This window comes from Lasioglossum baleicum, chromosome 9 (genome assembly GCF_051020765.1).
Source record: "Lasioglossum baleicum chromosome 9, iyLasBale1, whole genome shotgun sequence".
Taxonomy (NCBI): Eukaryota; Metazoa; Arthropoda; class Insecta; order Hymenoptera; family Halictidae; genus Lasioglossum; species Lasioglossum baleicum.
Window position 1 is genome coordinate 3,067,741 of NC_134937.1, and position 18,470 is coordinate 3,086,210.

An 18,470-nucleotide genomic window follows, 5' to 3' on the forward strand; every position below is an offset into this window, starting at 1 on the left:
ATCAACAAATTCTCCGGATCTAATGTTCTTAACTTTGAACCGATACATTTACAATAGTGCTCGACATTGTCGACTTCCCTCTCCTTATTATTATTTATTAAATATTCCATGACGATCGCGGCAGCGTTCCTCGGTTCCTCCATCCTCCTCTTTTTTGACGACCTGGTCGAACGCCCCGGCGAAGCGGGTTCTGGGCGCGAAGAGTTTGGCGTCCCCAGCACATCATTACCTACTACGCAACGCATGCGGAGTGGTAACACCGACCCAGGGCCACCGCGTGGGTAAGAGGCGCCCGTGTGCGAAAGAAATTTAGCGCCCTTTTCCGAGCATGATAATAAAATACAATGACCTTTTTTTTCTTAGCCCAGTAAACATATCTGTTGACTGTAGACGAGGCTGTTACGCATTTTATAAGCGGGGGGGGGGGGGGACTAGCGCGGGGCCCTTAGCATCTCCTACTTCTGCTACGGGGCTTAATCCGGCTCTGCCTTATAAAAAAAGCTATTGAATTTATCTGAATAATTTTTTGTTGAAGTCCCTTATGTTTACCTCGCATATTAGCACTGTTGTCGTATGCTTGTCCGCGTAAATCCGAAATGCTAATATTCATTAATTTTAAATGATTTATAATAAACTCAAATAATCCTTGACCAGTAATATCGATTACAGATTGCTAGCCCAAAAAATGTTCACGTATTTCTGCAATATTTGTATCTTTATTATGATAAACAAATCTAATAATAATAGTTAACTGTTCGGCGTGACTTACGTCCGGGGTTCAAAGTCAGCGACGAAGCGCCCCTGTGCGGCGCACAACCTGCACAACCGCACGCGGCGGCCCTGCACCGATCCCACACGCGCGGTTTTGGTAACGCCATCTATTGTAAGACAGCGAGAACTTATTAACCTCCCAATAACTTTTCGTACTGCAATTGTTTCGTAGCTATTTTTGGTGGTTCATGACTGTACTTATCAATTCCTTAATACTATGCCATTCACTCTCAAATAATGTTGTATCATTCATTTCACAACAAAAATCTATCAACTCATATAACATTTGCAGCATATTCAGTGTAGAATTTCATCTAGTTATGCAATCTAAGATGGACCTCTCTCTATGGAGCTTCATATTTTTCAATACAATTCCTAAAGCAGGGCTGCGGAATCTCCTCACTAGTTGGCGTAATTTTTGTAATAAATCCTGTATGTTGAATTTTTTCGTTGCATCCTGAACTGCAAGTTGAAGAGTGTGTGCAACGCACCTCACTCTTATTAATTCAAAATTATTATCATCCGAAGGAAATAACTGTTCACCTTCTAAATAATATTCTTCGCGATATTCGCTAAGAAAATCTTCATCCATGTCATTATTTTCGTTAGCATCAGCATCATACTTTCCTTGTTCATCTCCACGGAGACGAATCATCTTGACCATATTGGCACCATTATCTGTCGTTATGGAATATATATTTTTAGCCGTAAGATTATACTCTTTTAATCTTTTCAGCATTGCGTATGTGGAATTCCATCTCGTATCAACTTCCTGAACCAATTGTAAAGGAGTGGTTGATACTTTTTTTGTATTGGGTCGTTCGGAAAGTTCTCGCCGATTTTTAGGGTAAATTGAAATCGAAAAAATTGTACTTAGAATTTAGTTTATTCAATTATATAGTCACCATTTTGTTCGATGAACTTTTGCCATCTTTTGGTGAGTTTCATTATTCCCCTCTCGTAAAACGTTTTCGGTTTATCATCGAAAAACTTCTGCAAGTGCTTTTTGCAGTCCTCCAATGAATTGAAATTTTTTCCGTCAAGTGAATTTTGCAAGGAGCGGAAAAAATGGTAGTCCGAAGGTGCTAAATCGGGACTATATGGTGGGTGCGGTAAGACATCCCAGCCAAACTCCAACAACTTTTGCCGGGTAACCAAAGACAAATAGTAAATATCTAGCAAATATCTAGCAAATAACTAGATTCTTACTAGATTTTCGATCGAAAATGTGGGTCTGCGCGAATCGGTTGTTTGTCCTTATTTGAGCTAATTATGGGCTGGATGAGGGCTCATTCTAAAGAGGAAGGTTCACCGCATGGTGCTCTGGTCATCTTAGCAGTCAAAAAGTCTTTTAGAGACAGAAAAATGCATTGAAATCTGCTGGTTTTTTTTCCTAGATTTTTTCCTTACTTTGGACACTCATATTATGAGATATAAACATAATCTCGTTAACCTCATGACCAGAGCTCCATGCGGTGAACCTTCCTCTTTCGAATGAGCCCTCACCCAGCCCAAAATTTGCTCAAATAAGGACACTAACTGAAAACCAGCAAACCCATGTTTCCACCAAAAATGGAAACATGGGTACCCCCTTAAGGTGTGCGCATACCAGAGCGTCTCGAGAAGGCCGCGGATCGTCTCGAGAAGGCCGTGGCCGTCGATGGACGTCCATGCGGCAACAAATCTCTAGCGGGCCGACGGCTCCACAGCAGGGAGCAGGGCTGCCTGAAAGAAAGGTCCCTTTCCCTAAAAGAGGTGGGGAGCCCACGGAGACCTTTTTTTTCTGCCACGCAGAGCAGGGAGCCTTGCTCCCCGTCAACCCGCTCGAGATTTGTTACCGCATGGACGTCCATCGACGGCCACGGCCTTCTCGAGACGATCCGCGGCCTTCTCGAGACGCTCTGGTATGCGCACACCCTAAAGCGTGCAACGGAACGCACCCCTGGTTTACGTTATGGCCTACACGTGTTTATCCTGGGACCGACCCGCACTAGGACTGTCGACAAAGGGGGTCCTGTCTTCACCGTGTTCCGAGATTCAGTCCCTTCTCGGAACCTCCACTCCGATCACTTGACATAAACCAGACACCCTCTTCGTCGCGACAAAGTCTACGTTCGCGGCCGAACAACAATATTATGTACATATTATTTGTTATTTGTGTACATATGTTTTGTTCCAGAATCTTCACGCAAAATACTCAGGCCAGAAGTTTTATTCTTTTCTGTGAAGAAACTAACTGGCGGAACGGAAAAAAAATTGTACAAAAGGCAAGGCGAAAAGTAACATTTTAAAATGGGCGAGAAAAGGGGCACGAAAGCGCTGGAACTGTGGTGTCGACGTATAACTGACGGTTATCCTGGCGTAAACGTACAAAACATGACAACATCTTGGAAAGACGGTCTTGCTTTTTGTGCTATGATTCATCATTTCCGGCCAGATCTCATGTAAGTCTATGTTTATATACGAAAACAATTTATCTAGCTTTGAAACATGCCTAAAGTGGAATAGTACATACAGTTAGTCAAGAAAGTCTCCATACACCGTTTAAAACGTTACGTTAAAGTCTTGATCTAACAATAAGTCAAGTACGATTTTGGTCGGTTCACCTACCCTTCCACGCCGCGAAGGGGAGGAAGTTCTACACCCATTGCAATTCTCATTTTCATGAATTTCTGTCTTGTAAGTGGTTTAGTCAGCACATTCGCCACTTGTTCATCTGTAGGGATATATTTCAATATTATCACTTTATTCTCTATCTGTTCTCTGGTAAAGTGATATTTAATATCAATATGCTTTGATCGTTTACGACTTGTAGGATTGTTCGCTATACTAATACAACCATTGTTATCTTCATAAATTACGATGGGTTCTGATATATTTATTATAATACTAATTGCTAAAGACTTTAGCCATAGTGCTTCTTTGACCACTTCAAATAAAGTCATGTATTCAGCCTCAGTCGATGAGACTGCCACTGACGATTGCTTTCTCGTGTTCTAACTAATTGTGCATTTTTCAAACAATTTGAATATGTACGCTGTTGTGCTCTTTCTATCGCAGTTATCATTGCCTTTCCAATCAGAATCCGCATACCCTGTCAAAATGTTATTATATTTCGATAGGCAGAGTGCAAGCAATAAGAGATGAAGATAAAAGAATGTCAGATATAGGAGAGTACAACCGATGAAAGATAAACATAAATGAATGTCAATTGTGGATTTAATACACTGTGGACAGTGGAAATAATATAAAATGTCCGAGCCATTTGTGAGATATCTGCTCATTGTACACACTTTCCAAAAAATTGGTCATTCTATATAATGCCCACGTTATATACATTGACCGTAACATATTATAACTAATAATATACATATGTATTATAACTTAAAACAATAATGTTGCTTTTGTTTTTGATCGCAGCGAATTCGACAGTCTAGACAAGAACGACGTATATCGAAACAATGAGCTGGCTTTCACAACAGCGGAGCAATATTTGGGAATTCCAGCATTATTGGATGCAGAAGACATGGCCTCCTGTTCTGTGCCAGATCGATTGTCAATTTTAACCTATCTTTCGCAGTTTTATCAAACTTTTGTTGGTAAGTTTATCCCTGTAATTACAATGCTACTGTTTTTTCTATAACCCTCAGTATTTAAATGTTGTACGATGAAAATCAGTATAAATTCAAACTCTAAATAAGATATCGACAGCACTAATGAACAATTGCATATTGTGTCAACTGTTCTTCAGCGGATGTCACTTAAATTGCATTGTTTGTAGAGCAAAAAGGATACATTCGCTCGGTCTTAGTTTCAGAGATAATTGCAAAAGACTTTTTAGGTTACAGATATACGAGGTCTGTTCAAAAAAATACGCGGACTGACGTCATAAAACAAAATGTACTTTATTTAGAAGTTACATGTCTGGGTCCCCTTCGAAGTATTCTCCTCCCCGACGCACACACTTATCCCAACGGTGTTTCCACTTGTTGAAACAGTCCTGGTACGCTTCTTTTGTAATATCCTATCTCGGGAATCGTCTTAAATCTTCTTCCTTTCAAGGGTCTTTTGAGTTTGAGGGACAAGAAAAAGTCGCAAGGAGCAATATCAGGTGAGTAGGGGGGTGGGGAAGAACAGTGATCTAAATAGTGTTTGGCCAAAAACTGACGAGTTCTGAGGGCTGAATGGCACAAATTTCGCAACAACGCGGTGCATCTTCAATTTTTCGGTCAAAATCTCGTGACAAGATCCAATTGATATCCCACATTCTTCAGAAAGCTCCCTGATGGTCAGCCGTCAATTTGCCCGCACCAGGGCGTTTATTTTGTCGACGTCTTCAATCGACTGTCGACCATCCTTAAAACGTTCATGCCACTTGAAACATGCCGTACGTTTCATAGCAACATCACCGTAAGCCGAGCTGAGCATAGCAAAAGTTTCAGTCGCAAATTTTCCCAGCTTTACACAAAATTTCACAGCAACTCATTGCTCCTTTAGGTCATTCATTCTGAAATCCGCCAAACGAAAAAATTGCACTTCACTAAAAACCCGGTAGCTATTCAACAAATGAAGATATCTGCAATCGGAAAACGGCGTTATAACCAGCTGATATGTACGAACACATCGACTCCAAGCGCATTCCCCTGGAACCAACTGAGCCCGCGCAATTCAAACAGTCCACGTATTTTTTGAACAGATCTCGATATATATTGTTGCGAAGGCTTCGGCCCCGTCTCGCCGGTGAACACATAATGATTAACAAATACGGAACAACAACGCTACTTTATTTGGCGTAACATAGATAACAACAGATAATGATGTAATAATGTTATCGTAAGCGCTTGTTCTCACTTAAAAGACTCAAGAGTGTCTGTCTGTTGTCCTCTTGACAACAACAACCTTGTTGTCCGGAAACCGCAGTATCGATCCGACAGACAATATCTGCGATATCTTCAGGGGGAGGCAACTTCATCTCTTGCCGTCGTAACAATACTATACACGTCTATACTAAATGCTTATATTTCGATAAAACAAGACAGAATTCCTTCCTCCGCACGCCAGGTGCAAGACTATCTTTCATTATGCATAATTATTGTTAAATGGCAAAAAAAAGAAAATCATGAAGCAGGTATCCCCTATTTTGGATCAAAGATTACACACCCGAGTTTACATTAAAATGAACTAACAATAAATAAGAGAAACAGCAAAAAAATATTAAATTTTTAATATATTGGTTAAACAAATAACTTTTGTTAAAATTCTCTTGCACGACTACATTTCCCATTGAAAAACACACAATTTAAAAAATAATTCAAATTTTTTCGACCTCTCGTTTCCGAGATATCTCAAAAAATATGGTTTTGACCCCCAACTTTGAGGGCTGTTTTCACCCCTTCAAAGTGGATGGTTGCCGATTAAAAAAAACACGTGGCAAATATTTTTCGAAGAACTATAGCTCACATAAGTTTCATCAAAATCGGCTTGTCTCAACTGAATATGTTCCCGTGTAAAACAAAACTTACGTTAATAACAAATATATCAAACAAAACAAAATATTGCACATTTGGCTTATAGTCTTTTCTGAAGAAATAAAAAGTAAAAATAAGCAAAACATTGCGCATTCGGCTCCTTAGGTAATAGAAAGAAAATAAATAAAATACATATATGCAACAAAACAAAATATTGCACATTCGGTTAATTGCTATCACATGTGCTTTTGTTATATAAACCCGACTAGAATTGTAGGTTAGGCAGGCCTATAGGTCCGCATTAGGCTAGCCTAATTTGGCTGTTAGGCCCTAATGGGGCAGCCCATTGGGTAAGCATGCGGCAATGCGGCATGTAACCTGGAACATCGGCGACTGCCTAATTGGGAAAGCCGCATGAGGCCCGTATTACGAAACCCGCGTATAGGGCCACATTAGGTTTTCCCAATGACTATCCAATGCGGCAAACCGCATTAGGCAACATTAGGATAGCCTTATTAGGCCCTCATTAGGAGACATTAATGAAATCTCACGAATAGACCGCGCTGGATTGAATACATTTATATAAAAATGGATTGGTGAAAAACGAAACCGTAAAGAGAATAAAAGAATTGAATGATATTGTTATATTATTCTCGACGTATTAAAAATATGAAAAGAGGAAGTGTATGGGGGAAAAAATAGATAAAATATGCTACAATATGCTTAATCTACTACGCGCTTAAATCTATGACATACAGTCAGTGTAAAATGTATAAATTTTCATTAAGGGCCCGAATAAAATAGTTTTAAAAAATTCCTTTTTTATTTTTACATGTAACCTCGTAAATTGTAATTTTTGGAAAATCTTTTTTGATATTGTGGACATAATAGCAGAAAACTTTAAATCTTCAAAGCTTCGCCCAGTAGCAAGGAATCTTAATGTGATTGCTACTCTCTCATGCACAGTTATTGAATCTCGCATGACAGTATTCTTACGCGATATGTACGGTGCTACTTTGTTCACCAGGATTGAGTCCACACATTCGGAAATAATTTCTACAATCATCAGAATTTGCTGACATTTCACGCAGCAAATTTAAATGACTGTAGCGATCTCTTTTTTTAAGCCATTCCTTCATCCATATTGACCTTTTGATTTTAGTCTTCTCATGGGGAAAGTAAGATCTATGGTAGTCTCAAGTTGGTTAATTCTATTACAATTTTCATTTACTGTTGCAACATATTTTAAATGAAATTAAATTAAAATTGAATTAAATTAAATATAACCACTATGCGCTTAATCTACAATATGCTTAACCTACTACGCGCTTAAACCTACAACATACATATACAGTGAGTGTAAAATGTATAAATTTTCATTAAGGGCCCGAATAAAATAGTTTTAAAAAATTCCTTTTTTATTTTTACATGTAACCTTGTAAATTGTAATTTTTGGAAAATCTTTTTTGCATATCATTTCCTAAACCAATGCTTTTGGTATATTTATAAAAAAGTTATTCTGTTTTAAAGGGCGTACGAATATTTTCATTTTTTTTCTGCCGTTTAACTCGCCCTCCTTCCCAATCTCTACAGTGGTGTAAAACTGTTGCTACGACTTTAATAATGTCGCTTTCGTTAAACGGATTTTCGTTGTTTGACAAAGCTGACAGCAACGCAGCTGGAATAAAAAATTAATTTCATTAGATTATTTCATAATTCAATTAATACTTTTATAAATGGTAAATGGAAAGATACCTTTGACAACATTATAAAGATTCGTATTTGTAAATACGAATAATTTTCCCTCGGCTTGCTTCACTGGATTGCATTTAAGAGCAAGTTCTCGAGATAAAGAAAATCTCAATATTTCGCCCATATTCCGGACGATTGTTGCTCGCTTGTTGATGATGTTGATAAATTTTTGTGTCTGCAATGAATTTCACGATGGAATTGATCTTGTTTTACATACATATAATAAATAAATCAGGATGAAAAAATAGGACAGTATAAAAGCTTACTAATTTTTGACGAAAATCTATCTCTTCTTTAATCCTTTCGTCGAATTTTTGAAACTCCTCTATTGTACGACACGGAAGAAATTTCCAATTGTCCTCGTAATCGGGAATTACATCGCAACTGCTACCATTGGTCGTTCTTTCTAACAGCTGTTCCAGGGCTGCTTTCACGTCAACCATTTGACTTCCAAGTTGACTTATTTGGATTGACAATGATTTACAATTCTTTTCTATTGTTTCATTGAAGTAGTCTGTAATAAATTTAAATTTTATCATTGTAAAAATGGCTATAAAGTAACGAAACATTTATGGTTTTATGTATATAATTTCTTTATCTAATAGTTTAGCATTATTACTTTTCAATGAATTTATTTCGTCTTGACATGAACATGACGGTTGCGTGGATGCGGATTCGTGCGCTGTGTTTGAAAATTTTCGCGGCGGTGAATTGAAATCATAGCTCTCGGAGCTTTCGGAAAGGGTGACTGTTCGTTTCGTTTCTTCCCTGTTCATCACTTTCTTCCCACGTGGTACCTTTCTTCTTTTTTTGTCCATTCTGAACCCGACATCTTCTAATGTATCAGAATTTATGTCTGACTCTGTCTCATCTGAAACTTTTAATGCAGCTTTTTATTTTTTGACGATTTAAATGATGGCGTCGATTGATAAATTGTAATCACTGAATAGCAGAACGAAACAATGGCATTTACAATAAAAAAGGTACAATTTCTACAAAAAAAACTGCAAAAAATTAATGAAGACAATTGAAGTATCTTATCTTTTTTGATATTCACAATTTTTTTCGCATATTTACGCTTGAGACCTTTTCTTGTAACTTCAGCCATTCTTGTAAACACATTGCACTCAGAGATAAACTTTTCTCTCGTCGGACACGTTCCGCTTCTTCAGAGCGTTTGAAAGAACTAATGGTGCAGTGAAATGTCACGCTGGCATCGAGCGTAGTTGCTCGATCAGGGCAATTGAGGGGGAAAAGTGCCCGATGTCGCCCGAAGAAGACCGAAGTGGTCTCACTACACTGCATCCGATTTCATCGGCCGATTTGAATCGATTTGGCCAACTAGCGACCAACTAAATGCATACAATGTAACGACACAGTTGGCCGATTTGATCGTCAGTGTTCCGATTGAACCCACCGTTTTCCCCACCATTTCGATGAAATTGAGCGCGCGCGCGCACCCCACAGACTTTTAAAAAATTATTAGTGTATACATATGGAATATTGAAATTTAACATAATTGAAACTTATTCTTTATTTTGAGGATGGGATAGGGAAAGAGCGCTGCAGTAACTAAGCAAAAGAATACATAATAAAACAAGAAAATACTTTATTTGGCAGAATCAATTAAAGAATACAAACATTTGTTGCTAGGCTAAGGAAAACTGCCAAATCTTTACCCGTATTCACAAATCAAAAATTACGTTATATTACATATAATATATACAATATAAAACAAAACAAATTGGTACATTCCCGGCAATATAACTGCCTCAAGGAATCAGAGTCAGAGCCCTGCAGAGACCTGGCCGCTCTGCTGCAGGGAGGGAAATCTCCTATGTACATATAGGTCCATTCCGATTCACGCATGATGCGCATACACTGTATAGTGTAGTATAGGAGTCTCTATGCATACACTGTACAGTGTATGCGCATCATGCGTGAATCGGAATGCACTCATAATGTATGGACCTTAGCACCGCCATCTATCCTACTACCCTCAACTAAAACCTATATATATAGCTATACGATTCTATAGCTATATATAGATATATAACTATAGATACATATATAGCTATAGATATACCTAGTATACCACTTACTTTAAACTCTAAGTACATACAAGGATACAATAATTTGTATAAACATAGTTTAATTTAACAATTTTTTATTTTAATGTAATATAATAATACATAATGAAATAATATAGTAATACATAATAAAATAATAATAAACATAATAAAATATACATAATTTATCTTGAGCACTCATGGTATCCGCTTGACGGTGAAGATGCTCCATCACAACTTGTGATACTCCAGTCTCGACTGGAATTTTCCTTAGCATCTTCTTCAGTGTTGTTTCGCTGGGTAAATTACACAGCTTCCTCAGTAGCTTGTACGATTTTGCTGACTGCTTCAGAAGTGCTAAGGCCAATATCTTCTCATCCGTCGTCTAGCGCCTTCCCTGAAAACATATTTCATAAAGTTATAAATAAGTTACAATTAAATAACACAATGAAAATACAGCATTCTTATCAGACTAGATTCTGATAAGGCTCTTGCTCGTTCCAGTCATGTCTTTAAATCTTCTCTCTTCCTGTTTGCATAACGGTTGCGTTTCAGTAATTTCTTCGCAACGCTGTACAATCTGGCTGCAGTTGGGGTCAATTGGCACTTTTTCATGCCCCGCAGCAGTACATTTTGGCTCTTCTGTGGGATTGAACACTGCTGTAACTGTCCTGATGATGTACTTGGACCAGCTTCGTTGTGTCCATCAATATCCCACGCTGTTTCTTCGTAAACCATATCTATACTTGGCGTAATCAGTTCTTCATGATTAGTGTCTTCATTTCTCAGCCGTGTAGCAGATGCTGGATATTCTTCTGCTTCTATATTTTCATCTACATATTCCATCTTCTCACTTTGCAGATGTGTCTTCTGCACTAATATTATTTTTTCATGCACTTTTTTCATTTTTTCTTCTAACTGCTGCACTCCTTTGCACCTTATTGGAAATATGGGTTAAATAAACTGAACTATGTTTAGAATCAACAAACTATCATTTATTTGATATGCAAGGAAGGACGTCGTGACACGTTGAATAACAGAATGAAAGTGAAGCATGAAACAAAAATTAACTATGAAGTTGTATTCAATTATATAAAACTAATTTATTTTTGTTTTATTGATTATATAATTTCAAATACACCAACACGCCCCCTCAAAAATAAATTGGTTATACTTTAAACTCTATTTAACTTTTAATATTTAGAAAACAATAAACAAACTATCCTTCCTTGTTTTTTCCTGGGAAATACATACATATAGTCCAACATTTGTTGCGTGGATTAGGAAAACCCAGTAAAAACCTAATCAGACCATTACAATTTCTTTAACTTATAAAAAATATCATATTTTTAAAATTATTCCAGTCCCATCCTTGTTCTGAATTTCAAAAATTTAACTGCAGGCAATGGTTTCGTGAGCATATCAGCAACCTGGTTTTCTGTACAGACAAATTTAAGTTTAATTTGATTTTTCTCTACCTGTTCCCTAGAGAAGTGATATTTAATATTAATATGTTTCGATCTCTTGTGATTGCAAGGATTTTGCGCTATACTTATACAGCCATTATTATCCTCATAAATAATAATAGGCTCTGAAATATTTATATTTATGCTAACTGCTAAGGATTTTAACCACAATGCTTCTCTTACGGCCTCGTAGAGTGCCATATATTCTGCTTCAGTAGATGAAGTTGCTACCGATGCTTGTCATCGAGTCAACCAACATATTGTGCATCGTTCAAAATAACTGAAATAAATATCCTGATGTACTTTTTGGGTCATCTATATCCTGACCTCCCCAATCCGAGTCAACAAAACCACTTATAATTTCTTTATAATTTCCTTTTTTATAGCATAACTTCAGATCACTTGAACCTTTCAGGTATCTCAGTACCTGTTTCAAATTTTGCCAAAGCTCTCTATTCTCTTTATTAGTATACCTGCTCAAAATATTTATTGCAACACTTAAGTCAGGTCGCGTACATACCATTATGTACATTAAACTACCAATTAAATTTCTACATGGGGCCTCAAATTTTTCATCTGAATTTAATGCTAAATGGTTTAATTTACTCGGAAGAGGTGTACTAACAGGTTTACAATCATTCATATTAAATTTCTCTAATACTGTTTTTATATATGCACTCTGATCTAGCGTGATTTTACCGTGACTTCTCTCAACTTTTATTCCCAAAAAGAGTTTAATATCACCTAAATCTTTCATACAAAACTGATTCATCAAATAATTTTTAAAGTTAGTCATGGTTTCCTTATTAGCAGTTGCAATCACAAGATCGTCTACATATAATACCACATATATATTTTTAGATATATTTCCTTTATCTAATAGATAAATACAGCGATCAACTGAAGAGCTTCGAAAACCCTTTTCTACAAGACATTTTTCAAACATTTCAAACCAACATCTCGCTGCCTGTTTTAATCCATATATAGCTTTATTTAATTTGCAAACTTGATTATTTTTACTGACGACTCCTTGAGGAACTTTCATATAAATTTCCTCTTTTAACGTACCATTTAAAAATGCCGTCTTCATATCCATATGATGTATCATTAAATCAAATTGATTTGCAAAAGCTATTACAAATCTGAAACTTGCTATTCTTGCAACAGGTGCAAATGTTTCATTATAATCTTCTAAATATTGTTGACTGAACCCTCGAGCAACAAGTCGAGCTTTATATCTTAATGGATTTCCATATTCATCATTCTTAATTGTAAATATCCATTTACAGTCAACAATATTTTTATATTCAGGCTTTGAGACCAAAGTCCATGTATTATTTGTTAAAAGTGAATTTATCTCTTCATTAATAGCTTGTTCCCATTGAGTTCTATCTACTCTAGTTTTAATTTCATCATATGAACTGGGAATTTTGCATATTAATGATTGTGCACACATAAGAAGATCATCTTGTAAATTACTTTCATCATAAGAAATATTAGGTTGATTTTTGATTCTATCACTCCTTCTAAGATTCTGTTTTTCTGGCATTTCTACTTTATCATTTTTAGATAATGACTTTTCGTGCATATCTATTTCTTTTACAGATTCATTAGGTTCATCTCTTAATTTCTTTTCAGGAATTGTACTCGACTTTGATATGTCTGATTTATCATTATCAGATTTATGAGGCTTTTCATTCAATTTTACTGATTTTGAACATATGTCAGATGCATCAGTTTTATTTCCAAGACCAGTATTATCCCTTTCCATCCTCATTTCTGGACGAGTTTTTAAATAATTAACTTCATCAATTATCACATCCCTAACTACCATAAATTTACCAGTTCTCACGTCCCATACTTTATAACCGTTTGGTTCATAACCAACTAGAATACCTTTTGATGATTTCTCATCAAACTTGGTTCTTCCAAATTTGCTATGAACATATACGGTAGACCCGAATATCTTTAAATATTTAACTTTGGGCTTTTTACCATGCCACAATTCAAATGGTGTTTTATTTACCTTTAAAGCTTTAGTTGGGGTTCGATTAATTAAAAACGTAGCAGTAAGAACTGCCTCGCCCCAAAATACTTTATTCAAATCAGCACCACTAATCATTGTGCGTGCTTTTTCAGTTACTGTTCTAATCATCCGTTCTGAAACACCATTTAATTGAGGGGTACGTGGAACTGTTAAATGGTAACTAATACCTTTTTGCACGCAATAATCCTTCATCTCATTTGATAAATATTCTCTACCATTATCAGAATATAAATTTACGATTTTTAAATTAAAATGAGATTCACTCTTTGCAACAAAATCTTTAAAAACAGAAAAAACATCTGACTTATATGAGATTAAATAAGTTAAACAATAATGAGTGAATTCATCTACAAATATTACATAATAATTTTTATCATCAATCGTGGGCGGAGTGATAGGCCCACAAACATCTGAGTGGACAATAAACAATGGTCGTTTTACATGATTCTTTCTTCTTTGCGTTGGATATTTGTTTTGTAATAATAACAATCTTTTATTTTGTGGCCTCTTCTTCCACATTGATGACACTTCAAAGTTTGGTGATTGTTATTTCGGGGTAGCTTCTTTGATTTCCATTTGCCATGATTATTCTTGAATGCTTTTTGTACTTCAGTAGTGTTTTTGTTGAAATTTTTCGAGGTATGCACATGTAATACTTTTGAACTCGTATCTCTACTTTCTTCACGTAATTTCACTTCATGATCTAAGAGTCTGATTTTCACGAAGGCTTGTGTCAAATTATCATCTGACAGTGTCTCAATTGCTGTAATGACACCATCATATGAATTTGGAAGGGTTAAGAGTAAATGTGCCACTTTGTCTGTCTCTTCCAATTTTGATCCTGCTGCTGATAATTCAGTAATCAAATCATCGAATATAGTAAAATGACACACCAGAGTCTTATCACCTTGTAATTTTAGACTGAGTAGTTGTCTTCGTATAGCTAGTTGAGTAGCTATACTTTTCCTTTGATAAATAGCATCCAGATTATTAAAAATTTCTTTTGCTGTGCTTGCTGTACTCGCGAACCCAAGGAGAGAATCAGATAAATATTCTACTATTGTGTTTTTCGCAATTCTTTCTGCTCTCATCCATTCTGCAGTTAACATTTCTGGAGCTACTTCATCGATCACTTTTATTACATCAAGTTCGCTCATTAAACCACGTACTCTTAGTTTCCAGACACTATATCGTTCACCATCAAAAGGTTTAATATTTCTTTTAGCTTTTGGATTTTCCATAATTTATCCTTTTATAACACTTGATAACGAATAGTACTGAACAATACTTGATAACGAATAGAACTGAACAATATAAACTGTATATATAATTCAATAATAACAAATCTAATCAGAATACTTTCTCAAACACTTTCTCACTAATATTTTATAATAACTATATAATAAAGAAAAACGTTTCTGGGCCCATAACCTATTGGAAATATGGGTTAAATAAACTGAACTATGTTTAGAATCAACAAACTATCATTTATTTGATATGCAAGGAAGGACGTCGTGACACGTTGAATAACAGAATGAAAGTGAAGCATGAAACAAAAATTAACTATGAAGTTGTATTCAATTATATAAAACTAATTTATTTTTGTTTTATTGATTATATAATTTCAAATACACCAACACACCTCACTGTCCACTATCCTAAAAAAAACTTTAAAAAATTTTGTAATTTATGCACAAAATTCCAAAAATAAGCTCGAAAATAAGTTTCCTGAGTGTCGTTCAATTTTGCAAAATTATTTGTAAAATTGATTTAACACTGAGCAAACTTCTTTTTTCGAGGTTATTAATGTTGTTTTGTGATGATAAAATATAAAATATTATAAAAAAATCCTGTGAAATCGTCGTTTTTGCAAAATCCACACAATCACAGCACGGGGCACGTGGTTGACAATTGAAAGTTGATTTTGGCGGTAGTAGGTAGTAGTCAAATATTAGCGGCAAATTCTCCGCCCAATAGCGACAGGGATTGAAACAGTGCTGTGATCGTGATGCCATCTAGTCTAGTTCCCTCGAACTGTACTAGGCGGTCCAAGGCCATACATAAGAGTTTTCTCCCCCTGCTCTGCTGCGTCATTGTAGATACGCTACTGTCCTGGCTGCGCATGCGCGAAAAACGGTGGGTTCAATCGGAACACTGGTCGCGACACTCGCGACGTGTCGACGTTAGGCGGCGCATATGTCTGAACAATATTCCCGGTGAGACGATCGTCCGGTAACCTCAAAATGCGAAGCACCACGTGGTCGCTATTTCGCTACGGTCGCGTGAATTATTTGCACCAGGTCCCTTGTTCGGGCGCCATGTAACGGTTCTCGTTCGGATCGCGAGTAATTCGCGGCGTATCGTCCTCGGCCGTTGTAGCTCGTCGTGCCAGGGTCGAATTATGAACGAGGACGGGATCGGAATCGGAAGACGTGGTGCACGGGGTGAAATAATGTGACTCGTAGTGTATTTTAGTTAAACCTCGCTGTGTTCGTTCCGCGGAGCTAATGAATCGTGGTGTCGGCAATATCCGTAATCGCGGTGTCGGGAATATCTGAGATCGCGGTGATGCTATTCACGGTATCTCGCGTGGACCTGGTGCACGCGGATTCTTACAGACTAGGACTAGGATTTCGGGGAGGATGCATCATCATTCTACCCGGGTCTGGATTATCGGGATTCGGAATGTCTGTAGCGTACCGGACATTTTACGGTTCCCCGGGTAGGTCTTTCGACGACGAGGAAGGATGGCGCATCTCTTCCGTCGAGCCGACTCTGACGCGGTCGGGATTTCCACGGGGCAGCGTGCCTCCGCTGCTTCGGTGCGAACGCGGCCGTCACCGGCGGGAATCAGGGATGTCGACGCGGTCGAGGTTTCATCGGGGCAGCGTGCATCTTCTGCTTCGGTGCGGACGCAGTCGTCACCGGCGGAAAACCGAGTGCCTCTCGACAAGGAGGAGTTCGCGCAGCGATACAAGCTCGTCGTCGTAGGCCAAGGATTAGGATGGTGTTCACCTAGGATATACTTACGAAGTCATAAGTCTGCAGGCTGGTGTTTCTCATGCAATCGTTGTGAACGGAATGAGAGATCGACTCGTGGATGTTGCGCCTTTTATAGGCCTAAGTGGGTGGTGAGGAGGTGAAGTGCGGCAGGGTGTTCGAAGTGTTTTCCGTTTCCCGCCAGATTTACCGTAATTCGGTTCCGGTTCACACCAAATGCGGTTTCTGGACGAGGGGAACGCGTGGGGGTGTCGGTATAGGCTCGGCGGATTGGAGGCGCGGGGTACCGCGGTGAGGGGCGACTCTATTCGGTAGCGAGGAGCCGACGCACAGTGGGGTATTTCGCTGAAAAACGGGAATAAAATATTGTAGCGTTATTTATGGGCTCACGGTCACAAATAAGTAGGTCGTTGGATTCGTCTTGACGCCAGCTATAAGATTATGAAATAAAAATTGTACTTTAACATTTAAAAAATCAAAATAATTCTTATTTTTTGGCGAAAAATTTTTTTTTTTAAATTTTAAATATATAATTTTGTACATGTTTCAATACTGTTCAACTTTTATTGGAACCATTTTGTCGTCAGATTATCCGAACTCTTGAAAAGTAGTGATAATGGAATGCTTTGATTACTATGTACTGAGTTGAGATAGGTGTACAAACTCTTCACAGATTTTATTCTGTTATCATCTAAATTAGTATTGTTATTAATATTTCAACATTACCAATCATTCTGTAAGTTTTTTTTCGATTTCAAAACTTTGTTGACGATTTTGGTATACAATTGAGCTGAATTGAGCACTCCTTCTGGTACCATTACATTCTATAAAGCTTTGCGATCATAGTCCAACAAAAAAATCTTCCGAATTTTTCCGAATTCGAGAGTTATAACTAATTTAAGTAGAAATGAGCATGGAAAGTCGCAGCGTACGCGTAGTACACCTGCACCGCAAACTCTCGCGGTCTAACGGAAAACTAAAATATAACATAAGAGAATATAATAGATGCTCTCAATAGTTTGCTCAGCACTCTATGATGGAACTGTTTTGACTGAATACTGCAAGGAAACGATTGAATCGAAGGCTTCTTTGCAGCAACAATGTAAACAAAGATCCTCGTAAGATCTCGTAGAGAATCGGGCGAACGCGTTCGACCGCGAGAGTTTGCGGTGCAGGTGTACTACGCGTACGCTGCGACTTTCCATGCTCATTTCTACTTAAATTAGTTATAACTCTCGAATTCGGAAAAATTCGGAAGATTTTTTTGTTGGACTATGATCGCAAAGATTTATAGAATGTAATGGTACCAGAAGGAGTGCTCAATTGTATACCAAAATCGTCAATAAAGTTTTGAAATCGAAAAAAAACTTACAGAATGATTGGTAATGTTGAAATATTAATAACAATACTAATTTAGATGATAACAGAATAAAATCTGTGAAGAGTTTGTACACCTATCTCAACTCAGTACATACATAGTAATCAAAGCATTCCATTATCACTACTTTTCAAGAGTTCGGATAATCTGACGACAAAATGGTTCCAATAAAAGTTGAACAGTATTGAAACATGTACAAAATTATATATTTAAAATTTAAAAAAAAAAATTTTTCGCCAAAAAATAAGAATTATTTTGATTTTTTAAATGTTAAAGTACAATTTTTATTTCATAATCTTATAGCTGGCGTCAAGACGAATCCAACGACCTACTTATTTGTGACCGTGAGCCCATAAATAACGCTACAATATTTTATTCCCGTTTTTCAGCGAAATACCCCACTGTGCGACGGTTCGCTACTCGATTCGATTCGGTTTCGGTCGGACTCGCCCGGTTATATTCGGTGCGCGGACTTAGTAACAGGCCTGCTTATGACAGGTCTGTTACAGGGTAATTGTT

At 37.2% G+C, this 18,470-nt stretch overlaps 2 protein-coding genes across 11 annotated transcripts in view; one reads left to right on the forward strand and one right to left on the reverse strand.

Annotated features, from left to right (window-relative positions):
- Mical-like (MICAL-like protein) overlaps positions 1–18,470 on the forward strand; it is a 118,716-nt gene that overhangs the window by 21,482 nt on the left and 78,764 nt on the right. For 3 of the 7 annotated variants that reach the window (XM_076430520.1, XM_076430518.1, XM_076430516.1), the window contains exons 2-3: positions 2,951–3,215; positions 4,192–4,370. In XM_076430520.1, the coding sequence (XP_076286635.1) occupies positions 3,064–3,215; positions 4,192–4,370 (331 nt within the window). In that variant the 5' untranslated portion in view covers positions 2,951–3,063. Of the gene's footprint in view, positions 1–1,507; positions 1,619–2,950; positions 3,216–4,191; positions 4,371–16,141; positions 16,296–16,320; positions 16,622–18,427; positions 18,462–18,470 lie in introns of those variants that run through there. The other 4 variants (XM_076430517.1, XM_076430521.1, XM_076430519.1 and 1 more) reach the window with 4 other exon arrangements.
- On the reverse strand, positions 5,765–9,790 carry LOC143212120 (uncharacterized). 4 transcript variants are annotated; one of them, XM_076430530.1, is made up of 5 exons: positions 9,078–9,790; positions 8,611–8,862; positions 8,258–8,505; positions 7,995–8,166; positions 5,765–7,917 (listed from the first exon to the last, which is right to left on the reverse strand). In XM_076430530.1, exons 1-5 carry the CDS (start codon positions 9,097–9,099, stop codon positions 7,754–7,756), a joined length of 858 nt encoding a protein of 285 aa, XP_076286645.1. In that variant the 5' UTR covers positions 9,100–9,790; the 3' UTR covers positions 5,765–7,753. The 4 variants fall into 4 exon arrangements, with proteins under 4 accessions (XP_076286645.1, XP_076286647.1, XP_076286646.1 ...); XM_076430532.1 differs by having other exon boundaries at positions 9,049–9,445; XM_076430531.1 differs by having other exon boundaries at positions 8,611–8,868; positions 9,049–9,445.